Below are 26,152 nucleotides of genomic sequence, written 5' to 3'. Positions count from 1 at the left end.
CGCCCGATATTCGCTGCAAGCCGTGGTACAACACAACCGAAAGTGGCGGGTCCATATTGTGAACGTGCTTTCCGAAGCAGACGACCGAGCTTGGTACTACCCAGTTCAGGACAGAGGGCGCTTTTTAGCACCATTTTCCCGGCGCCCCCTGGGCAATGCAAGAGCCCCATACAGTTGCAGATTAAAGCAGACACTAATAGAACGCATTTGGGCCATGACAGCACAGGTGTTAGCGTGCGTTGTACAGTGGACGCGCCAACACTGGTCAGCGACTCGCCAAGGATAGCACGAAAGCGCATTCGACGAGCTTGATAGTCAGCAACCTTCTGCATTCAAAATTAAACGAAGTAATGCATAAAGAAAAATAGACAGTGAAAAGTAACCGCGTCAAGGACAATGAAAAGAAAGATTTAATAGCCCTCGTCAATGCAAAATTTCCCCGGTTCCGACTCTTCCGTGATATCTCAAGTCGGGGCAGCACTGGAAAGGAAACAATGCACCGCGGATCATGGAGGCCATACAGCCCGTCGTGGATGAAGATGGCTCTAAAATAGGAAAAAGCTGGGCTCGTCGAGAGGGGTCACCGATGTCGCGCCTTAACGATCGAACTCTGTAAGAACGTCTGTGTTCGACGTAACAATATTCGCCCAGGACGACGGAACTGTGGGGCCGATGAAAGTGCTTCCGATAAAGAAAGCTCGCCGAACGAGGGGCGCGGAGAGACGGTCAGAACGACAGAAGGCTGAGCTAGTTGGTAAGGATTCATTATGCAAAAAAGAAGTGAGGCGTGCAGACAGTACACAAGAGTAGTGAAGTGGACAACACGAACGCCGACTATCAACTGAAGGGAACACTGAGGCGAAAAAAGAAAGACACAAAACTCATCTGCGCATGCTCGGGAATGGTAACACCACGTGTCACTCGGGTACACGTGCCGGTCTACGTGAGAGATAACTGTTAAGACACTTAATCTCCTCCTTATATAAAGTAATCGAAGACTGACTCACGCACGCACTTCCACCATTATACATATGCCATGCCTCTACCATAAGACGCGTATCTTCATTCTTATGCCTGTACAATATCGCGCATTCATCTAACTCTGGCGTGCAGTCACAATCTCGGCAATGTAGCGAAAGATTAGAAGGCGATCCACCGGTTAACGACCTTTTATGTTCCATTAGTCTCTGATTGATACACCGCCCATTTTGCCCTACGTAGAACTGGCCACAGCTAAGGGGAATTTGATACACCACACCCATACGACAGTCAGTAAAACTGTTCTTCTTATTGTGCTTATTTAGTAACCCGTCATGCGGCAAGGAATAATACAGGTCCTCGATATCCATACTAAAAGCTGTATAATCACCAGGATTTTCCTCTCTGAAATACTGAACTAGTGCCTGAGAATTACGTAAGCAAAAGGGGTCTGAAAAAACTAGTGAAGCTAAGCAGTTCTGTAGGTAACTAGCGACACAGACCTGCCACGTCCCTTTCTCTGGCACTATAGCACGAAAAGGAATGTCTTGTTTATGGGTCTTGGCCGAGAAAAACAGTTCGAAGGTGAGGGATTTAGCTTTCTTGACATTACAGACACGCCTACCAAGATTATGTCTTGACAAGAGGTCAACCGCGCGTTGCTTAACTACCGAAGGCTTGAGTTTTACTGGCTGTAAATTCTTTTCTATGGCTGAAATCGCTTTTTCTGAAAACATGTCATCTGGCATAATTACGAAATAACCTTTGTCAGATATTACTGGTCTAAGTTTATGCTCTACAAGGTAATCAACTAACGGTCGGACAGGGTCAGGCGTCTTAAAATGAGAATTTGATTGTTTAATGCTAGCAATGCAATCCGAAATACAGCGTGAGCGTTCTTCTTCCGGGACGAACCTGGTTATGCAGCGCGGTATGCTTAAAACGTCAACGGGTTTTATGTTAGGCTTAAAACAGTGCTTAGGACCTAAAGCAAGGGGTTCTTCTATGGTTATCACTTACGATGGCGTCTCCAAGAACCAGTACGTTATTTGACGGTGAATTATTAGAAAGGTGTTTCCTCTTACTTTGTTGAAGCTCCGGAAGTTTCATCCTCCATAGGAAGTCCGCGTGTTGCACGGCTAACTTATTCCAAGCGGCGTAGGGGAGGTTCCAATGGCGACCGTCTTCCAGGGCCGCGCAACGGACCCTTAGACACTCCTGGTAGAACCTAACTTGGCGCCATGATTCAGCGGAAAGAATAGCTCCAATCCTCGTGGCATGCCCAGTTGATGGTTGAAGGAAGCCGCATATCATTTGAACTTCCAATGGGACGACACGATTACGACTAAACCATGACATGGTTCTAGCGCGGAACATACATATCGCAATTAAGGAAGCTAACGAAGCAGGATTGTGCAGATAAGTAGGGGAACATGGAAAAGGGCTCAGAGTACTAGAAATGAAGCTTAGAACGACAGAAAGCTGAGCTAGTTGGTAAGGATTCATTATGCAAAAAAAAAAAAAGAAGTGAGGCGTACAGACAGGACACAAGAGTAGAGAAGTGGACTACACGAACGCCGACTATCAACTGAAGGGAGCACTGAGGGGAAAAAAGAAAGAAGACAAAACTCATCTGCGCATGATCAGGAATGGTAACACCACGTGTCAGTCGGGTACGTGCCGGTTCACGTGCCAATTGAGTATTTGAGAGAGGAAAATCCTGGTGATTGTACAGCTTTTAGTATGGATATCGAAGACCTATATTATTCTTTGCCGCATGGAGGGTTATAAATTCCGTAATTGAGTGCATCAAAGAACTAGTGCAAGAATCGGCTTTTATTGACAGATGCGGTGTTTCCACGGGAGCTTTTCTAGAAATTCTTTCAATGTACTTGAAGTCTACGCTGATTGGGTGGAGAGATGGCGTTTTTCTGCAGAAATCAGGCATTTGTATTGGCTCAAAGGTTACCCCTATTCTTAGCAACATTTACCTGAGTAAGGTTGACAACTGCTTAGAGAAAGCCTTAGGTGATAGCGTTATCAAGATATTTCGTTACGTTGATGATTACCTGATTTTCTGCAATAGGGAAGAATTCGATTCCGCTGCTACCTCAGTAAGTGAGCAATTTAAACTTTATGGGGGAGGATTAAAGTTTACCAAGGAATTTCCTCAGCGACGCGTAATTCAGTTTCTTGACATTTCCTTGATCTTCGAACAAAATCATGTTTGTTGGCAGTACTCTCCAAGATCTTCGAAGCCGTTGCTAAACTTTCAATCCAAGCATTCTAAATTAGTAAAAAACGGAATTGCCATGTCGTGCCTTAAGTCTTCCCTCACCAGATCCTGCATGCACAAAATGAGCGCCAGTTTTAATGCGCAGGTACGACGCCTATTAGAAGCAGGTTATCCTAGTGTAGCGGTGGCCACTGTAGCTGAGCGCCTAAAGAAGTCCGCCTAAAGAAGAGGGACGGACGTAATTACAGAAAGCAGTAATAGCAAAAAAAGAGTAGTGACTATTCCGTATATTCATTCAGTGTCGCTCAGGCTTTAAAAAGTTGCAAGTAGATATGATGTTAATGTTGCTTTCACTGCTCCCAATAAGCTAGGCAAGATATGCGCTGCCGTACAGAATAAAAAGGAGCCGGTAAAAGACAAAAACGAACCGATATTTGTCCAGTGAAGCACAATAAGAACAGTTTTACTGACTGTCGTATGGGTGTGGTGTATAATATTCCCCTTAGCTGTGGCCAGTTCTACGTAGGGCAAACGGGACGGTGTATCAATCAGAGGCTAATGGAACATAAAAGGTCGTTAACCGGTGGATCGCCTTCTAATCTTTCGCTACATTGCCGAGATTGTGACTGCACGCCAGAGTTAGATGAATGCGCGATATTGTACAGGCATAAGAATGAAGATACGCGTCTTATGGTAGAGGCATGGCATATGTATAATGGTGGAAGTGCGTGCGTGAGTCAGTCTTCGATTACTTTATATAAGGAGGAGATTAAGTGTCTTAACAGTTATCTCTCACGTAGACCGGCACGTGTACCCGAGTGACACGTGGTGTTACCATTACCGAGCATGCGCAAATGAGTTTTGTGTCTTTCTTTTTTCGCCTCAGTGCTCCCTTCAGTTGATAGTCGGCGTTCGTGTTGTCCACTTCTCTACTCTTGTGTCCTGTCTGCACGCCTCACTTCTTTTTTGCATAAAGACGGTCAGATGCATGTTGCGAAAGCTTGAGAGATTCCCACAGCAAGGACCGCGCCAGAAACCTGTTCCCACGTATACCAACCCTGGAGCATTTCCCAGCGCGCTTCCGCTACATGTGTAAGAAGGCCAGGTCGTTCCCCGATAGACGCTGCGCACTGCAGATCCCGCTGGGAGGGCGGCTATCTCCTCATGCCTCGCGCTTTAAAAAAAGAACGCCCCCAAAGACAACGGAAAAAGCCGCCACTGAAACGTTGCGCAAGAAGTTGCGGAAACACGCAAGGCGCACAGCATACAGAGCACGACACTGTCGCCGCATTGTTTCGAGTCCGTACAGCGCCACGACTTAACGTCGTATATCCGTGCAAAGCGGAATACAGCACATATTCAAGTAACAAGTACAGCCCGAACTTAGGACGAGCTTATCTAGCGCAAGTTCGTGTCGAGCGGCACGAACTGCGTGCACCTATAGAGGACGCGCTAATGTGAATTAATGTTGTATAATAGCGTTTGTCGCCTTACGTACGTTAAACGAAAGCACGTTTGCGGCACGTTATGGTGCATATGCGTACGTTAAAGACTTTTAGTTTAACGTACGAGAAGGCAAACGCAAGGAAGACCGGGCGTCGTCTCGTGACTCGTGACAAACGTATCTAAGCCAAGACAATCCATTGGCAACCATTCTGTTGCTATACAGACGCATCTCGTCAGGCATACGGTCGCCGGATTCGCCGAACGACCACAGAAACTAGATGCGCTATGCGCTCATAACTAGCGTTTTAGGTGAGTTTAGAGGAAGCCAAAGCTCATTTCAATAGTTCTTGGCGATCAACGAGAGAAAGCGTAGCCATAATGAAAATTGACGGTGAAGCGGGAGCCACGGGTATGCTAGCCACCATAGCCATGGGTGGCGCCATGGCTATGTCCTACGCGAAACAAGAGAAACGCGTTAGCTTGCGCGGGACACCGTCAGCGGAAGTGGGCCGCGCAGCAAAAAGGGGAGAAAAAAAAAGGCGGGGCCCTGTGACGTGTGCGTCACGCGATCGTCGAGCTCCGGTATGGAAGAACGCAGGGAAGAAATTTTGCTTGCGGAGGCTAGACGGAACAAGTGGAGGGAGGGTTATTGGCGGTGACGCTCGCCTCCTGAAATCATGGGTTCGCGGCACTGAAATATTTCTACCTCGGCTATTAATGAACCAATTTGAACAATTCTTGCGGTACAACGCTCCCTAGAGCGCACGTAACAAATTCCAGCGTATAATCGAAATTTTCTATGTGGCCTGGTGAAGGGCCCTTTAAATGACGCATCTGTTAAACTCGCCAAATAACGCACGTTACCACAGCGCACGTAAACCACAGAAACCCAGTAACGTTCGGAACATGCGCAGTGGGGACGACGCTATTTCTTTACGTACGTAAAGAGTTTACGTTTGGTTGGAAACGCTATTCTAAACTGTCTACTGCTTGTTTGCTTCGTCTCCACGTTGGACTTCGGTAATAGCACTTCGCTGGCTAGCCGCGACTCAACATAACAGCCACCAAGTAGCGGAGTTCAGATTAGTGTTACCGTTGGGGCCTATTCCATAAAACGTTTCCCAACATACGGCCGTAATGTTTTAGAGCGCAGCACTTAGGCGCCCGTTCGTGCGGCGAGCGTCGGCGCCGGCGTAACCGAGCGAACAAGCACAGCGAAGGATGAAAGAGCAAACACGGAGCGCAAGCGGTGATGAAAGTCGGCGATAGCGAAGAGAACGCAAGGAGGTACGCGGAGGAGGAGGGTGCAGCAGAACCACGAGGCGAAAAGCGGAGGAGGAGAGCATGGCGAAAGCGTGAGATGAAAAGCGTAGTGCCGCACAAGACGGGCCCTGCGGCGACGATGGTTACGAGATGGCGCCAGAGTAGCGCGCGTCGTCTGTTCACCGATGACGCTACGGATACCGTATACGGAAACAAAGCGCTGCATGAGCGGAGGTCTGTCAGCGGTGGCTGCTGCGAATCGAAGCCACGCGTCACCCATGTGCTGCCTCTCACAATCTCCCGATTAGCGAGGCAGTCGCGCCACACTTCGCTCCCTTTGCAACGTGCTGCACGAGACAAGAGTGTCCGCGGCAGCCAATATATCGCGAAATGAAAGCACGTATAGAGCTGGGCTCAAATTTCACGTTAGGGAATATCGTAATCGTCGGCGTATTTTTTTTTTTCAAATTGCCATCGAGTCTGTCAGTATCTGCGTTTCCAAACATCCTGCCGCACTGCACAACAGTGTCGGCAATAGCAACACGGTGGTGTGCAATGTTTCCGGCGTAACATTGTCTCAACTGTTCGGAAATGTGAAACGCTATAGTTGACATCGCTATGTCAACACTATGACAACAAACACTATGACATCGGCGCCGCCGTACGGGCGCGAAATTTGATATAGTCGTTTTATCTTCATTTTCTCCGCCAATAAGCAGTCCCTTTGCGTGAACGAACTGCAAGAGAGATTCCAGGAAGTAATCATGTCTAAACTGAGTTAAGGTCACGGAGTACTGGTGTGGAACATTACGGCGGGAGCCGCCAGCCAGTCTCGCTTTTACGTTATTTCCAGCATACCAAACCCACGCCGAACGCTGGCCTTTTTGCGATCCTAGACGGGAGATGCACAAATCCCAACCTAATATTTTCGTTAAGTGTTTATTCAACTTGGAGCGGTTATATGACGCGAGCTCCAGAAACTCAAAGTAAAATGGCGAGATTGGCCACGGTATGAGAGCCAAACTTTGGGCAGCGCTACATATAACAGCGGTTCGTTCAATTTAGAGGCAAGCCCAAATAAAAGACGATTGCAATAGGTATTGTCGCTTACTGTAATCCATAGGCGGAAGAAACGCCGGAACCTATTGCGGCTCGCAAATGTTATTCTTTTTCATTAGCTCAATGAAACAATGACGCGATTTAGTAATAGTACTCAAAAGTTTTGAACTGTCTCGAAATGAAAGTGCCCGTTTTATATAGACGCGTCTTGAGCTGCACGCAACACGAAACGTGCAACAGCAGCGCCCCACTCAGGAACAAGTCATGGTGTGCGACTGTCGCCAGCCAGCCGGTCGGGAGTGAAATCGCACTTGATCCTCGTGGGCTAAGCGGCGGCTGCTTATTCGCGCCCCTCTGGCGAGTGCTGTCCATCGGGTGCAATCCTTTTACCCCACACCCAAGTCGAATAAAATGCCGACGGAGGCGAGCATTTTCTTCGGCCAATGCAATCACGTCTCAAAGCAACAACGACGTAAGAGAGCGGGAGCACAGACAAATGCGAAAAAAGCAGGGTTTTCTCTCTCTCTCTCTCTATACAGATGCGAAAGTCGCTGCTCGGCACGAATGCGTCACGCGCTGTTTTCCGAGTCCCGTAGCAGTCGGGGAGTGCTGGGCGGGCAGCGGGCGCTTTCTCTGCAGACGCAGTGACCGCCCTTCGTGGAAACAATCCTGCAGACATAGCCGAGCAACACCGGGCCTGCCGGCGCGCGTGCTGCGTATATGTCCCCATTTAGCGGAGGGACACTGACCGTGACCCCGCGGCTAAGGAGGTGGGAGAAGGCGCCCAAGGAGCGCGCGCGCAGTTTCCATTGTCGGCGCTGCACGCATGGCCGACCCGGCGCGCACATCAGCGAGACCCCCCCATCATCTTCTCTCAGGTCTGGAGAAGAGCGCCCTGCCTCACGTGGGGAGCACAAGCCGAGAATGCTGGAGCGTTTCAAGGGCTGCGCGGAGGCCACGCGCGCAGGCACTGCACAGTACGCACTGCCTTACGCAGAAAGATGCAACTCGAGTAGACTCTACGGTTACTCCGTATGTTTCGGAAGGGCACTGCCCGCAGGAGTGACGTTCAATTCGTTGTGAGCGACCGCTCGCTTTGCGAAAAGCCAGAAGAATGTATTTAGGTTCACAGAAAAGAGCAAGGAAAAAATAAAACTGCCAAAGGTTAGTAAGGTATAGTTTTTGTCAAAAGTACACGGGCTACGTTGCCTGCTACCTCAAGGCTAGCTACAAAATTAGAAAAAATTTAAATTATGAGGTTTTGCGTGCCAAGACCACGATCTCATTATGACGCACGCCGTAGTGCACCGAAATCTAAGTACACCAGTGTTTTCGCATTTCGCCCGCATAAAGCTGACTACAGGAGATCCTGTGGTATGTCATAAGTTCCATCGCCCTGGGGAATTAATATAACTCTCGTACGCACTATCCAGTGGTCGAAAGTCTCAAGAGCACCATGGGGACAGCACCACACAGCAGAACAAGATATATGGTGAAGGCAAGGAGTAGACCGTACATCTTTGACAAAGGCTGTACGCTTCTGGCAAAGAGAGAAGCAAAAGTCTTATCAGTTCTCAGCCTATTCTGTTCTGGTTTTTTCTTCTCATGCGACTATCTTGCGGCGTTCAACCTTCTCTCACGCTTTAGAATTAGTTAATAACTTTAACCGCGCAAGCAACCATGCAAGCCCACAGGGAAGTAAAGAACAAAGGTTCACCTGCTTCTTCTGGCTCCCCTCGCCACAAATGGGGAAGCGACGCAGAGAAAACGAAGGCGAGCCAGAATATCCAAGACGCGGCGACGATCGCGGGCGCGTGCGCGGTTCCTTTGTGAGCATGATACGAAGCGCTGTCTCCAGCACCGTGACGGGCGCCGGGTTAGGCTCGCCGAGACTGGCGTCGTCCCCCTCCCCCCACCTCCCCCAGTACAGCACCGGCCGAGCGTGACAGCAGCGGCCCGAGCCGCCGTAGCGACGCGTCGACACCTACTCGACAAGGAAGGAGCGCGCCCTCTCCCAGACCCCGAGAGGTCAACCGCTCGAGGACCCGGATCAGCGACGACCGTAGACACAACTGTCGGCGACGTGACAAGCTATACAGGGTCGCGCCATGTCCCAGCACGCCCAGACGACAAACAGACGCACAAAAAGGAAGCCACAGTGTCCTGTCCTGTCTCTGTGCCAGTAAAACCAGCAGCACACGAAATGCAACTCTACGTGGACCAATGGTTTGGCTGCCTGTGCTATGCAAAAAAGAAAAATAGATATTAATACTAATATAGTGCACTGTACCATACGTTCGTTTTCATTTTCTTCAGTGGAGAATGACGATGTTTCGATTGTGGTGTCCGTGATGTGCCGCTTGGACGCACTGTGCGACAAGGTGCAGTGAACTCCAGAGCAAATGAGTCGGGAGATGTGTTGCAGTATGCGACTTACGTGGCGTTCGTTCACAGTGAGATCATCAATTCCTCATGTTCAGGAAAACAAGCAGTTAATTTCCACGGCTACACGTTTCTTCCTGTATTCAAAGACATGTAGGAACGGAAGCCATGTCCAGCAAACAAAGGTTACACAGTCGTCACACTGCAAAATATCCGTCACCCGCGATGAAAGGAGAGCCCAAGTCCCGCGGCGTGTTAATGGGGCACATTGGAAAATTAGCAGGACAACGCAAAATTGAGGTCGCTTTTGTGTTCTCCCTTGCAGTGCACCCGCTTTCCGCCTTCGGTTTGTGGGGCGAGTTTTGCGCGGGGAGCAGTTTTAAATCCTTTTCGACAAGGCGACCAGGGCTAAGGGATCTAGGAGGGAAACTGCTACACACAGAGGGCAAGTACGCAAAGCCGGGGAGGCAAGCGAGCTGTTCAGGACACACGCGGTCTGAGGGCACAGCGGCGGTAGCCTGCCGGCACGCTCTGAAAAGCAAGCGAGCTACCGGACGAAGGGGAGAAAAGAAATGCCGCAGGACCATAGAATAATCGGACACCCTCCAGTGCACCACGAGAAATACCAGCGGCCGCTTTTCATTCCTTGTCGACATTCCCCCCCCCCCTTTTTTTTCTTTCTCTCTATCTCTCTTTCGTTCACGCGACCAGAGCTATAGACCGCTTTCGCGAGATATAAACGCATATAAGAAGGCTGTTTCGTGCACAACTACACACGTACGGGCAGCTGTGATGACATATACGCACGCGAACAAAGCCCACAACGACGCTACGGAGAAAACTGCCGTGGCCCGATGATTGCCGACAGTCGTCCGACGGAATTTGGCGTTTGCGGGTCACAGTTGACAAGGAGGTCAGTATCCACCTACCGCGACGACCCGAGATTACGTATACGCCATCGAACACGTAGGATTGCGAAAGACGCTTATTTGCAAATGATCGAACGCAATGTTATTTTTCTTATACTGCGACAGCAGACATAAGCTGGGAAACGGGTTTGTGCCACCCGTTCCGTTCGCAAGTCCCACCATTTGTACCACCCTCGCTGAAGCACCGATAACAAAGGAGCGCCAGTCCAACCTCTCAGTTGTCTGAAATACAAAACATGTTAACAGACAACAGCGGGATCCCATCTACTTGCTCATCGTTTGGCTCTTGCTGTAGTATACGGTTGGCACTACATCTGAAAGCACAAATCGGCAAAAGGCCCGATCGCGTGCGAAGGTTTTGTAAGACAGACTACAGTAGAAAGGTGGCGGTGAAACGCTATATATAGATTGAACATTTGCGGAGCACTTTAACATATCGACAACATTGAACGATTGGGGAGTTAACTTTAAGGACCGGAGGTAATTATTTATTGGAGCCTCCATTCCATCTTTCTTTTTAGTAGGGGGAAGGGTGCACTCACGATGAACCATACGTGGCGTTGCTGGACGAATAGTGGTTATGCAGTCGGAGATAATTGCAGTCCGATATATTCATCCGTATAAATTTGTAAGCATTTGCGTACAAACTAAATTGACAAGCATGGTGTCCCGTGCACGCAAGCCAACATAACACATCTCACTCGATGACCGCTCACACTCGCTGTCAAAACGCTGGAGCCAGGAAGCGCGGCAGCAACAGCGAGCGAATTGAACTTGGTGCTGCCTTTCGCTTCAACGCCAACTTAGCGGTGAGACCACATCGCGCGCGAATCAATCAGCACTCGGCGCATTCTGTTCCCGTCGCAAATCGCTTTCAAGATGGGGCTCGTGCGGTCGCGCCATACGCAGCCGCCGCTGGAGCAGAACGAAGAACGAACCCCCCTCCGTCCCCGAGCCTCGGTGACTTGTGCGCGATGGAAGACGGTGCGCACGGCACGCTCCCTCCCCGCTTTCCTCCTTCGCGCGTGCAAGATTGAGCCACCATCGTCTGCTCACTTTCGCACGTTTTCACTCGCACATACAGCGCACGGCGTGCGACGACGATGTTATCGCACTTGGCCTTTATACGGAACAACACAGCGACGCCGACGGCGGAAATGTGCCTGGAGTGAACGTATAATTGCTATCGCAATAATAAAAGAGCTACAGTTAAGAGTTTTCGGCACGGCTGCGGTGGAACTGCAGCCCTCAGTTGAGCGACGCTTTCGGACAATACTCAGGAAGAACATACCGCACTGGGAGCACCAGTTCGCGACCACTGCATAGTTGTGTACACTCAAGCCAAGCCCCGCTGCCACCTCCAAACATTCATATATGCATGAGATATCCGCGTGGCCGCTTTGGCTTTGCACTCTACAACTAGAAGAACACAGCCGCACACAAACTCTTGGAAACCGGCAGCGAAAAACCACGTTCTCTCAAGGCGTAATCACGCAGCGAGCAATCGATGCGGTGCACTCAGCACTTCAGTGTGCGTCAAGTGCATGTAATGTGACTTTGAACACGCGCCCGGTCCGCAGGAAAATGTACCATTTCCAGTACTTTTCATATTTCGAAATCTTGCGAGCGACTGCGTACTGCGCGATTTCTTGGTGCCTGCACTGTTAATTTCCTCCCGTTTTATCGCATGATGCTGCATGGCGGCATCCGTCCCGTCCAGCGCACTGTCTTCTGGCCATTTTCGAGCCTCTGATGGACGCCCTGTAAATAGGAAGACACTTCCTTTGCACTGAACCTGAAGCTCGGCTGCGGCAAGAGACGCACTTATCCGCCACGCGGCTCCTCAGTCGCCTCCAACCGCCAGACCGTGACGGCACGATGGCACGAAAGAGGTGCTTGACCAAGGGCACCGAGACGGTCCCAGTAGACAACATTTAGGGCACATCAGATGGCCTAGATAGTAGCCACACTGCCAGTCCGTAAGAAAATTAAATTTAACAAACTATGCGAATTCTCTGTGACTTGACGCGAATAATTTAGGCAACTGAGATGTACATCATTAAATGTTTCGTTTAGGGATACGCTACATCACCGTAATGCCTCCTCGTATCAAATAAATAGAAGAAACCTGCCCCTCCACCAATGAAAGGAAGAAAGGCTCTGGTACAGCGCAATTAAGCATGCGAAATAATAACCTACACATACATAGGTCCCCCAAAATTATCTTAGGAAAGCGTTATGAACTTGCTTCTAGTTGGCTCTCGGGCACATTTCTTATGTGCGCTCAGAAGAAAAATACCCCATGACGAAGCTTTCAGAATGTGCGCGCCACTAATAATTACCTGATTAAATTGCATAAATGGCGGCATCCGCGCAAATTATCAGAATTATACAGCAGCTTGTAAGCTTACAAGCCTTTGAACTAAGTAGTCCCCCAAACTACTATAAAATATCCCACAAATTTCTAAATGATAATCGAAATTCGCCGCACCCAGCCTCACAAGCCAAAGGAGTTTAGGACGCTGTAATGCGTTACATCTGTTTTTTTTCTATTATTTTTATCTTTTTAGGGCGACAATGAAGCCTGAGGCATACTTATGACGTTTGCATCGAGGAACGGTGCATAACTACCGCTCTTCTAGATGGCGGTTACGCAAGTAATTTTGCTCCCCCTACGTGCTTGGAGAGGAGCATTAAGACGTGCATGCCCTAATAATGTCTTGCTGTTTGAGACTTCCAACAGGCGTGTTTAAATCAGTCGGAAACCATTTTCAATTGACATACTTCATTTATATCAAACTGCGCTGAACTAGCAGAAAATAGCAGGACGCTGTCGTCAGCGTTCCTGTTTGTGCAGAACGCTCGTGCAACCGCTATGCAATATTTTTGTGGAAGACAACAGCGCACATCCGTCGCTGCCTGCGTCAGAGCTCATCCTACAGGCGCTTGCGAAGATCCGCCGAAATACGACGTATGTGTTTCGCTCAAACAGTTACAGTCGGTTAAAGTGAGCTGCAGAAATGCACATGTTAGGCCTTCATTTGCCGCGAGAAGAGAAAAAGCCAATCACTAATATATTTCGCTGCGCGTTTACCTCCACATCCGTTACGCATATATACGTTCCTTTTTATTTTTCTTGTTTTTCTGAAGAAAAATTTGATTTCTTCTGTGCTTGCTTTGTATCGCGCTTCATTATGCACCGCCTCCAAGCATAATGAAAACTAGATTCATGCAATTGCACGCATCACAGTCTTGTTGGCCGCTACTCAAAAAAAAAAAAAAAAAAGGAAGGGGGACACAAAATTAGCATGAAGCGATCAGGACAGCACCCTGGTAGCCGAGCGCTGTTTGCACTACATTCCATCCGCTGACAGTTACGTAAATGGATATTTTCAATTAAGACCACGAAACACGCATTAAAATGATAAAACATCTCAACGGAATGGTTTAAGCAAAAACACTAAAGCTTCCGATGGTGGTATTCAGCAGCACCAGTTCTCGAATGTTTTCTTCTTTTTCATCCATAGCCACGGTTTGTTGATACTTTTATAGGGATCCGCCTCGAAACGCACCTGCTTCTTCGAAAAAATAAATAAACACTAATGGACTTCCGCCAGTTTTTTGCTACATATCAACGATCCAAAATCAGAAGCCTTACATGTACTGTTATTTAGCGTTTCCAATATTTCCAAATATAGTGCACAAAAGAAAAATCGGCAACGCATATTTTCGGCTACGAATGTAACACAATACATTACACAGTACTATACATAACAGAATACATAACACAGTACTATACGAAGTAATCAGGAACCAACTAACTTAATTTCAGAAACAAGTTTTTCATGCAAATAATTCAGGACACACGTAGTGCGAAACTTAAACCAGCATGCGATCGAGGCATGTCCGTTTATTAGCAATGCTGACGATAAGAATCTTGGAATTTCCAACAAGACAAAGAGTTCACAAGAAGATGATAATCTCAAGGTGACGCCGTTTTGAAGTTACCGCGCCAGCATGCCGGCACGCCAAGGGTTTGGACGACTGCTCGGGCCTAGTTAATTATTTACGGTAAAGATGGACTCTATAGCACTCGGAGCCAAAGACTAAGCTTAGCAAGCTGCAAGAACTTGATACAAGAGTCACAACAGGCAAAATAAAGAAAAATACTTTGAAATCGGTGACGTCACATTGAGACAGACGGAGTGCATGACACAGCCTAACGATGGAAGCTCGTCAAGCTCTATCAAGGAGCGAAATGAGAACGTGCGCGTTGCGCTGCGCGCCCTATTATGTTTAGTGCCTTCGCAAGGCCGATGACTCGTGAAGCTGTTTTTTCCCAAAGGCTCTCGATTTTCATGCACAGCTACCACATTTTCGGGACACGCAACAGATGAAAAACGCCAAGTTCTCAACCGCTTATGGGGCGGCTTCCGCAGTCCAGGAACATTCGTCGGCACGCGTACTAATCTAACGAGCTTCCTCTGCATACCGCTTTATGCATCGATAAGCAGAAGCACCACTTGGAGCATCCGAAACAGCTATACGATCATGCAGAGCACGAGTCAGCATGCGCCAAAAATACGGCGACCGATGACGAGTTTGATTTTAGGAAAAGCAAAAAAAAAAAAAAAAGTGAGCGGTAAAGCCTCGAGTTGGACCACCATTTAACTCTACCTGGCTAAAACATCTTTGCGGTCCGACAGACAGCGCAGGTGGAGGTCAACTGACAGGCCCGCCCTGAACCCAAGCTGCCTAGTAACGTCATCAGCGTGCGCAGCGACGTGCACCACAATCAGATTCCACCTCTAGCTGCTCGCTTCCGGGCCCTTTTCTGTGTGGGTAGCCCGCAGCTACTTTGGGAAATCAATTTTCCATAGAGACTGCGCCGACGATTTCGCGCCGCATTACCACTTTCGTGATTGTGAGCCCTGTTCTATTTAAGCACTTCGAGTGAATCAATCGAACTCAGTACCCTTGCATGCCAGTCGCATGTAAGTGCCGGTGCAAGCAGCAATCACCGACACATGTGCGGCACACGTGACAGCGACGCAATAGGGGAAAATTCCTAATTTGATGCAACGATTCCTATCGCACCTTGAAAAGGTACTGAGTGGGGCTGATTCACGCGAAGTGCTTACTGCCGTCTGCTGATAAACAGCATTCGTGCAACGCACCGACGCGAGTGTTATTTCCGCTCTCATGCATCAATCAGCGCGCGGCAAAGCAACATGACACTGCAGAACATGTGCGCTACTCAGCTCAGTCAGCTGCTGAGTCAGCACATGTGATGCGAACATGCTGCGCGCACCGAACACCTTGAAGTTCGCACTATGAGCGCTAGTACGGCCAACCACCACAAAATGTGTGCTTAAACGAGCCCTGCAATGTCCTTTGTATACCTTCGGTAGCACTGGAATGCGTTTACCATAGAATAGTGAGATGGAGGCTAAAGGAATTATAAAAATTGGCTCACGGTAACTAACGTTATCCGTCTTCAAAGTTCAAAATCCGAGCAGACGACGAAATAAAACCTTCAGTTTCGCATTTCACTCTCCAGGTAAACCCACTGGTGTCTTCCATTCACTCCGTGCCTCATAAGAGATATACTAGGAAGTATCTCTGGACTGAGACGCGGGAGTACAAAGGCACGCACGGCAGCGTCTGCTATGCTTATTCGTGGAGGTTCACGCGCAAATACTACAGCCCGGAGGGCATTAGGGCGCCGCCCAGAGCATTCGCGTAGAAGAGATCTATGGTGCAAACCGTTGCAGACTTTGGCGCTGCACTGCTAAGCCTGAGATTGCGGAATCAAACCCGGTCCCGGCGGCCTTATTCCGATGGGGGCGAAATGCAAAAACGCCCGTTTGCCGTGCATCGGATGCTCCTTAAAGAACCCCAGGTGGTCAAAATGAATCCAGAGTCCTCTAATACGTCGTGCCTCAATCGTATAGTGGTTTTGGCACATAAAACCCCACAATTTAATTTTAAACCGTTGCACAGCACACCCAGTGTCATGTTGCAATTGTTTTTCAAACTCTGATATTCAAAATCAGAAGTCCTTTTGTGTTTGATAAGGCAAAAACATGTTTTTATTTGTCTAAGCGTGTAACGATGTGACTTAGCTGGGACCATACGAATGTTACCTAAGACCTGGGGTGGGAAACCACAGATACATGTGACACTGACATCAGTGTCGCATCTACCGTACGTCACTTCCGCTGCCAAAAATCGCCGTTGTGGGTAACTATATAGTCGGACCAAGAGGCAGTTTCTCCGGTCAAATAAAATAATAAATACTTTGCTTTCGATGTTTACACTGGCGCTATAGTATAGCCGTATCCCATAATGCCAGATGAAGCGATGAAAACGACATGCCTAATTTGCCGTCGTAGGGCCCCTTTAAATTCACCCTAAGGAAAAGAGAAATAAAATATGTGGTCAATAGAGTGCACCTTCTAAACTATTTTAGATGGTGTCATCATGAATAGAGTGAGAAGTTGACGAGAACCTGCCACCAACGCTGCGGTGATGACAGCTCCGACGTCTTCGCCTACAGCGGTTCCATCGGGCGTGCAACGCTTGCGTGAAGTGAATGGATGGAGTTCAGTCTTCGCAGAAAATTGCGTGCCAAGGAAGTTGAGCGCGCACCTCGGAGCAAGTGGCGAGAGGAAAAATAAGAGGCCACGAGAGGGCCTCGAATGGAGGGTGCGGGACGCCGGCAGAACCCGTCGAGCACGTATATAATGGACTTCATTAGACACAGCTGGCCTGGTCGCTGCACTGCCCCCACCATCCATCGCTCGACGTATCATCACAACGCTTAGGCGAAATGCAGCCCGAGATAACAGTAATTACAGGAAAATTCACATGGCGTTCCGGCCCCATTAGGACAACACGCATACAAACGCGACAAACGGACAAAAGGCGGCGGTCAGCCAAAGAGTAATGAAACATCCCATCACCCGCTCCTACCGCGCCCTATGCTAATGATGGTCCTTTGAAACGAGCGAAGACAGCGATCATGTCAAAAGGACGCCGAGCGCAAAACGGCACAAACACCGAGGAGAACAAGGTGATACACGGGCAGTATTGCGCTGGATGCTTTGACGTACATAATAAAGAACGACAAGAAATTAAAGAAAGACTGCTATGCCACGGGGTAGTTCGAGCATGTGTACAGCTCACAGAGACTAAAACAGGTGGGGGGAAAAAAGACGCGAAGGGAGAATCGCATCACGAGGCTCTTGCCTGCCCGAGCACGGGCGGACTAGCGTAGTCTACGGGACGCACGCGGCACCAAAACGAACAAGCGAGCGAACGGCCCACAGCACGCAGGTGGCTCAGTCAGCCGAGGCGCCCGGGGACCCACGCGCCAGTGGCACGCATCCGTCGCCGCCACAGGAAACAGCGTGCGCGCGCTGTGCCGCCGCGGACCCAGAACTGGTTTTCGCGAACGTGTCCACCGGCCCCGCCCCACCTCGAGGCTCTTCGATGAGCGCGGCGCTTCTTCCGGCATCCGTCACTGCTGGCGCGTGCCCGCAACACCGGTCGTGTGCGTGAGGCACCGCAGGAAACTGCGAAATCGTAAACACTCCGCGAGACCACCCCAGCGTCGCCCTGAAGGGTGCAGTGCTTCTCAGGAAGGGAGCGGATCGCCCCGAGAACGGCAGCCAAGAGCGCCACCCGATTAGGTGCCATACTACTACAGGCGAGGGCACCACGCAACAAACTTAATAACAGGCTACGTGCTACTCAGGCAAATCACCGCCGGCGTCAAAGGTCTGTTTGGTATAAGCTTGGAATTCAAAATGTGACACTAACATCAAACCGTATACCGTCTGGAAACGCAAGAACACGCGCGAGCGTCTTAAGGCACACAAAAGCCGCAGAGTGGTTGCAAGCAGACAACCGCCTACGCAAGCGAACTGTGATGCTCGCCTTTTTCGGAGCCCAAGGCCATTTTAGATCGTCGTACATTTATATCGTACATAGCGAACGCCAACGTTTCTAAATAACTGCCGAGGTCAAGGTGAAACATTTGCTAAAGCCTGCCAAGTTTCCCCCATGAGGTTCGGCAGAAATCGGATCGCCAACAAGATTTTGGTGTTTGGCGTGTCGGAGGGGAGAAACCCGCATACTTCTGCTTTCTCCGCTGTCATGACTTGTATTGTTTGCGCAAAAGCAAACAGGAATGGCACGCGAACTGTAAACAGATTGACGGCAGCTGCAGTGGAGGCGTAGAACAGGTTTCTGGCTTGATTCGACAGGGCGGAGTCCCACGATCAGTGTGCGCCTGCTCGATCCAGCAGCAAAGCCCGCAAGATCGCATATATGCTATACCATGCTGACGTAGGTCAGCTACCGTCCGTAGGGTAATCTGATACACAATAAATCGCTAATATGTGGCTTAATTTAAGGCTTAAGGGCAACGCCAATGTGTCTATGCGCCGCTCCTATTTTTGACAGATTTAGTGTCTGCTTCGCTCAGTCACATCATCCGTTGGTTCTTTTCTCTTTTTTTTTTCTTTTTGAAGGCTCGTTCTCTCAGGAAAAACAAAAACGAAAGTTTTAAAAACAGCAGGAGGAAGCGGCTTAGCATACACAATAACTAGAGTCATCTACAGCGCATTTGCATTACAGAACCTGAACACTGCTCGGATTGTTACAAACTGTACGCAAAGCGTGCAGCCAACTTTTGTGTCGGCTGTTTAGTTGACTGATGAAGTGCATATGGTGCTTCGATGTCCCCCTCACCAGACGAGGACATCGAAGCACTCTGCATAGCAGCGTACGTCCCAAAGCGGCAGCCGACGTAAGGGGCTCCAGAGTAATTTAGACCAACTGGGGCGCCTTAACATGTACATCAATTTAGGTGCACGGGTTTTGTATACCGCATCCATCGGAATATAACTGAAGTCGTCAGAAATCGAACCCACGAGCTCAGCCGTGGATGGGCCCACTATATCTAGAACGCCCTGTTAACGGTATCATCCAAAGCTGACAGAAAAAGATACACCGACACATTTCAGTATTGACGAAGCGTTCTCCCTTTTACAAAGTGTGGACACAAATGCTTTGTCCTCTTGACCGAGAAAGGAAGGTAGTGAAAAAATAAGGAGAGAGCCAAATACCTTATCTACTTCACACGGAAAAACTGCTTTGTGCAAAGTCGTATTTCAGACTACGTACTTGCAATCACTGATGAAGCCCTTTCTTAGCTGTTGACAGCACTTTACGTAGAAGCATGAGAAAAGCCGAAAATGGCGCCAAGTTGGCGCATTTCATACCGCATTTGCGCGGAAATTTTAATAAGCTGCCATGCTGCTAGCAATTTCGCACTCGCGTCATAGCAGGTGCAGCAAATATGTTGACCGGTCCCTCCGTGCGAGCGAATTTTCGATATTATGAGGCACTGAACTTCCCTGAGAAACTGCTAATGCGACGTGAACGGATACTCAAGAACAACGCAGCTCACCTACCCGCTGCGGGGGCTTATATGGCTAGGTGTTGCACTGCTACGCACGAGGTCGCGGGATCAAATCCCGGCCGCGGCGCCCACATTTCGATGGGGGGCGAAATGCAAAAACAACCCGTCCCGTGCATTGGGGGGCACGTTAAAAATTCATCGCGAGTCCTCCACTACACGTGCCTCAGAATCCAATCGTGGTTTTGGCACGTAAAACCTCAGAATTCAACGCAGCTCACCTGACGTGGTAACAGTGGTCTGCTTGCTCTTTTTAGATGCGTAAGCCTTTCTACGCCCACCCAACGACGAAACCCGTCTTGTCCGTCAGGTAAGACGATGATCGCCTTCAAGATAGGGCCCGCAGCAGCGAGCGAATTCTTCGCGCTGCCTCTCGCTTCAACGCGAACTAAGCAGCAAGAACACAACGCACACGAAGCTATCAGCACTCACCGCACTCTGTCCCCATCGCAGATAGCTTTCAAGATAGGGCCTGCGCAGAGGCGCCATACGCAGCCGCCACCTGAGTACGGCTGATGATGGTTCGACGCGGATGGATCAGGCGCTAAAAAGCGATAACGGCTTATCATGATCGGAACGTCATCAGCGCACCAGGCGCCGCCACCTGCAGTAGTGCACTTGCGACACCTTGCCCTGCTGTCCGCAGCACTTAGTGTCGCCGCAACGCTGTCGTTTATTCTGGTCGGACCAAGTTTGACAGCACTGATGATCACACCGGGATGCGTGGAGATGAGCAAGAGGCACAATGCTTACGCATACTTAGGCGAACTCCCGGAGGAGTTTCTGCATGAATCTTTTTTTTGTCTTTTTTTATAAAATAATGGTTCAAAAATGTTTTTTAATAAGGTTCTAATTTGTTTTACTCAGCTTCGCCAAAACTGACTGAATAAGCCTATCCCAAAATAAGTCTCACTAGCTGCTCGCGAATGCAAATATCGTAGCCATCGGTGCACGTGAAGCGGGAACGCGAGTGGGATGTCCACTGGCGCGGTTATCGCAGCTCAGAAAAAAACGCAGTACAAGATCGTCATGCGTCAAACTGGCATAACCTATCCTCGGTGTTTGCCTCCACTTAAGTCAACGCTGACGCGCAGCTGAATGAGTAATGAAAACTTACCGAGTTTTAGTGAAAATCATTTTCTGGAACGTTTCAATACAGTTGCTGTAACCAAAGTGCATGCAGCGAAGTAAAAATTCACAAAATGGTCGCACCTTGTATGTGTTACGGTTTTTTTTTACTTAAGCTTTGGGCGTCCGCCCGGGACTTCATTTTTGCCCGTTCTGTTACAAATGGGTCGTGCGAGGTGACTAATGAAAAAAGATACCTCAGCTATACTTCACTGCCCCCTGCTCTACAATAATATATATATATATATATATATATATATATATATATATATATAACGAGGGTCTCGAATCCGGCAACATTGATGCCTTCAGGTAGCATGTGTGGGTTTATTGACCAGTTGCCTTCATCCAAAAGATCATGTTCTCGTGACGCCTGCTGCAAAAAAAGGACGTTCCACGTCCGCCGCCAAGGTCTGTGAGTGGTGGCGCTGGCTAACACTCCCAGGGTTCTACTAGGACCCATCAATACCCAAGAAAGTGGATGGGGAAACAGCGCCGCGGTAGCTCAATTGGTAGAGCATCGCACGCGAAATGCGAAGTTTGTGGGTTCGGTTCCCACCTGCGGCAAGTTGTTTTTTCATCCACTTTAATTTCCATTAATTTATCGTTTCTTTATTTCATTCAGTAAGCACTAGTAATTTCCCCTATGTTGTCCTTGGTGTCAGTGTTTGTTGGCTTCTCATGATATGACTAATAAAAATCGGGTCCCTCGGTTAAGCCCCTTTTTTCTCGTTTATATATATATATATATATATATATATATATATATATATATATATATATATATATATATATATATATATATAAGAGGGAAGCAGGCAGTCATCACCAGCAAGTGTGTTCCGAGTGGTAAAGTTCTGCATAGCAGAAAGACGGTACTAAATTTTCAGAATTACGAGGTCGCGGAATCGAATCCCCGCCACGGTGGCCACATTTCGATGGGGGCAAAATGCGAAAACACTCGTGTACTTAAATTTACGTGCTCTTAAAGGACCCAGGTGGTCCAAATTTTCGGAGTCCCTCACTACAGCGTGCCTCATAATCAGGTCGTGGTTAACACGCAAAACCTCATAATTTTAAATTTTCAGAATTGCCGAGATAGCTGAAACTATAGTTTTCATGTGATTTCACGATGACATTTTGTTGTCCTGTTCATAGCTTCCCCTGCTGAAGAAGATAAGCGGATCGAGATTAAGTGCAGCTTTCAGCGGTGCTGGTTGTACAACAATAAAACTGCTTCAATGGCGTCAGTTCACGCCCCTTGTAAACCTGCGTATGCATAAACGCGCATAGACTGCCTTGAAGTCACTGCGCTGATATGCGAGTTGCACGTAGACTATGAAAGCTTTCGCACCCCATAGGCGAATCGGCAAGCTCAAGCAATGAAATATTTGCAAAACTTGAGTCAGTCTCGTTGTAACGCGAAAATTCCTTCCCTTACCCTCAAGTTGCAAGAATTTGGTGTGCCACCAGGCGGCTCCCAGCGCGGGCTTTATACAAGCATAGTTATCGCAAGCACCTACCACATGCACAGAACTTGTAAACTGTGCGACCGTCTTTGAAAGTTGTAGCGCATAGCATCGCGTTATTGTGTGAATTCTCAGTTTTTTTTTTCTTCTTTCACCTTTTATTCTCTTTACCCCTTTCTCAAGCACAGGGTAGCCATCTGGTACTTTTTTTCTTCTTTCACCTTTTATTCTCTTTACCCCTTTCTCAAGCACAGGGTAGCCATCTGGCACTTACACTGCCTAACCTTCGTGTCTTTCCTCCCATTTTGTCTCTCTCTCATCACTATATCTAGTCACCGCCTAAAGGGCACTGGCGAGATCTCGCATTACTGGAGTGACACAGGCGTATGCACTTGAGGGAACATGCATTATAACAGAGGATACCACGCTGCACCGAATTTTTGTTTCGAGCGTTGCCATGGTGAAGGGAAAGGAAAAGGAGTAAGGAAAAGTCGTGGAACGTTTCGCAAAAGATGCATTTGGGATATATATATATATATATATATATATATATATATATATATATATATATATATTAAGAAGCCAACAAACAATGACATGAAAAAACTTGCCGCGGTTGGGGATCGATACCACGTCTTCGCATTACGCGTGCGTTGTTCTACCAATTGAGCTACCGCGGCGCCGTCTTCCCATCCACTTTCTTGGGTATTTATGTTTTACTCCTAGAACTAACCCTGGGAGTGTTACATAAAAGGGGTACGAAGGACTCGATAGAAATCGGGCGACTCGTTTAACCCCTGTTCTTCTTGACTATTACTTAATGAGGGTCTCGAATCCGGCAACATTGACGCCTTCAGGTGGGAACGCCTGTTTGCTTTATATATGCTTCCAATAAGCACGCAGGCTTCACGCAAGAGGAACCAGTGCACAGCGCAGGATGAACGGAAAAAAAACTTGGTCGGCTACAATAGGCGAAGGAACGCTCGGCAAGTAAACAAGTAGCTCAGGTGGGCGCGCTCATCAAAGACTTCGCACGAAATGAGTGAAGAAGGGTCTCGAGAACAACGCGCCACAGGCAGCGTCCCTCCTCCGAGCGCCCAGTAGATCCGCTCAAGGCCACAAGGCCAAAACGGCGGCGCCGGTGTCGTCATTGTTTCACCTCGCTTTCCGTGCCTACACGGCCCCGCCGCTCCTCACCCGTGCGTCCGGGTGTATGCGGCCCCCGCGCTGCCTCGGCACACCATTCACGTTACCCCACGCCCAAGGCGATCGGGCGGGCACGGCTGTATTTGGATGTGACCCTGCGTAGGACCCGCGACCGCCTGCAGCAGCAGCAAGCGGCCGTGATTCACAACGGTGGTGCGGACGGCACGCATCCTACGGAGCACGAATGTGTCTGCGTAGGGGCAGACCAGCCGCCGTACGGGCGTAGGCATCTGCCGCCAGCGCGCAAATACTCCGATTACAGCGCGCTGCCAGGCCGCAAGTGGGTTGACGGAGGCACGATTAGCGCGGACAGCGCAGGCAGATGAAATGTCAGAACGTAGGCCCGCACTTGGGCTTCGCCGGGCTCCGTTCGGCAAGAGATGCAAACAGACGACTCACCAACATCGCCGAATGGCCGTTGGGTTGCATTCTTTTGAAGCAAACAGCATCCCAAGTGTGAACACGCCAGGCGGACTGCCTTGCGGACGATCCAAGGCAATAATGTTCACGCTTGTGATAACTGTCGGTGTGGGTACTTGACATGACAGCATCGGTAGCACGATTGTAAAGAAACAGCGCGCTGTTTCTTTTCGTCCTTAAATACTCATACGCACACTGAGGTCGTTATTGAAGGCGTTACAACGCAGCGGGGTGCTGCCTTCCATGGGAAGGCAACAGCCAGAAACGTCTTTTTGCCTGCGATAAGGAACAGCGCGCACGTACGGTAAACTGTTAAAGAATCATCACTTACATTGGGGAGCGTTGTCTCCGAATCAAACTACCAGGCCCGTGTGTCGAGTTTTCGAGCGTCGAGACCTGAAATAGAGAGAGGCTAGATTCTAGAGGGAAATGGGTCGTGCTTACAAAAGATGAATCAACTGTGAGAATAAAATGAACAATAGCCTGGAGCCAACGTTTAGACAAGAGGACTGTCTTCATCACGCCCTGCCAAAGACAAGGCTCCTTGTCGAAACGTTGGCTTCTCGCTAGGGAATCTCTTCTTCGACCAATGTTAATCGCTTGAACTGGAAAGAGAGAGAAATTGGTTTACACATAGGCGGAGAGGTCCACCTCAGCCTAGACGCAATTCGGGAAGTATTGACTCAAGGCACTCGCCTGCAATAGCATTATTATCTAGCACCGCTTTAGAGCTGATCGTGTAGACGAACTATGCGACAAATGACAGCAGTAAAGGCAGGTCACAAGAAGATAAAAATTTGACAACTCAAAGATACACTTGAGGCAAAGACGTGCTCTTATTGTGGTATGCTCCTGACAACCAAATTACCGCGTGATCGTTAACAGTATTTCGTATAGGACAGGGGAAAGAAAAACCCCGGGATGAATGCGCAACCACATGTGCGAAATACATTTCTGAAAGCACCGTGTTGAAGCGATACAATCGTAATAAACCTCCCAGCAGGGAAGCCCATGCAACATTTTTGTGACCACAAGCCACATTGGTTTCATAGCAGCATGACGCGGGAGCGTAAGGAAGACGACTCTACAACGCGTCCTTGAACTCGTTCAGAGGGCCATGCATAAGAAATTAATGGTAACATCAGATTCTCGTGGCCTCTTGGATTTAGCATCACTCAACGTACTAATGTCGGGACGATAGCACGTGAGGATGAAAGAAAAAGCGAAATGGCTCGTCGACGCTTCTAGAAATAAAGTCTACATGGTCGTTATCATATAGGTACATAAGAAAGGTCACCACAGTTACACAAACATGGCAGCACGTAAATTCGTGAATGTTGCACTCCCTCTTCCTAACCCAAAAACACAATGCTAGTTGATGATGATTTGGCGGATGTACCACGGAAATACGCGTTGAGGAATAACCAAGCTCACCTTTCAAAACTTGCACACGAGGAAGAGCTCGAATATAGTCCAGAAGCGACCTCGTATACACGCTGACAATCTACACTGATCGGTCAAGGTAGCATTTCGAAGTACCGCGAGTTAGTTCACGAACGCACGTCATACACACAGCACCGACGTCACTCTGCCTGAGCCGCCTGACTGCAGCACTGGATGGCCAGGGTCGGCTGCACGATTCGCAACTGCCGAATCTGAAGAAAAAAAAAAACCAGCGCCGCCGGCTCTGGCGCCATCTACCGCACATGCGCCGAAGCATTTGACGGCGGCACCTGTCGTCGAGAATGAGAACAAATCTGCAACGTGGGTTTGTTAGCCAAAAGCACGGTGACGTTTCGGGTTGAGTTTGCTCTCACCGGCTAATACAATCACTCAATCGCACTTATGTGCTTAGCGTCCAGACTCGATGTGCCTGATTACAAGAGGTGTTCGAAAAGTGAAATTTTCGAATCGAAACTAGAAAAATATGGCTTCGAATGTCCCATAAATCAACGAATATTTTTCTGCTGATATAAGTAGAAGGGGGGACACTGAAGTTAAACGTGGTAAAAGAAAACAGAATAAAAATATATTTTCTTAATTGCACGTACAGAACGCTACTTCATTGCTGCTGTTAACAGCGCAAAATGTAGAAAAGAGACGAGACAAGAAGACACCACAAGCGCCGACTTTCAGCAACGTTTATTTT

At 48.7% G+C, this 26,152-nt stretch overlaps 1 protein-coding gene across 1 annotated transcript in view; it reads right to left on the bottom strand.

Annotated features, from left to right (window-relative positions):
• The window catches only part of LOC142588558 (CD109 antigen-like), a 142,573-nt gene extending 116,937 nt beyond the window's left edge, over window positions 1–25,636 (bottom strand). Inside the window, exons 1-2 of the mRNA XM_075700405.1 lie at window positions 25,438–25,636; window positions 24,335–24,399 (exon numbers count right to left, since the gene is read on the bottom strand). Coding sequence (XP_075556520.1) covers window positions 24,335–24,336 — 2 coding nt within the window. The 5' untranslated portion in view covers window positions 24,337–24,399; window positions 25,438–25,636. The remainder of the gene's footprint in view (window positions 1–24,334; window positions 24,400–25,437) is intronic.
• Between the last annotated feature and the right edge of the window lie 516 nt (window positions 25,637–26,152).

Source organism: Dermacentor variabilis, chromosome 1 (genome assembly GCF_050947875.1).
Source record: "Dermacentor variabilis isolate Ectoservices chromosome 1, ASM5094787v1, whole genome shotgun sequence".
Taxonomy (NCBI): domain Eukaryota; kingdom Metazoa; phylum Arthropoda; class Arachnida; order Ixodida; family Ixodidae; genus Dermacentor; species Dermacentor variabilis.
The sequence above is the reverse complement of the archived record's forward strand: the minus strand, read 5'-3'. Positions and strand labels throughout refer to the sequence as shown.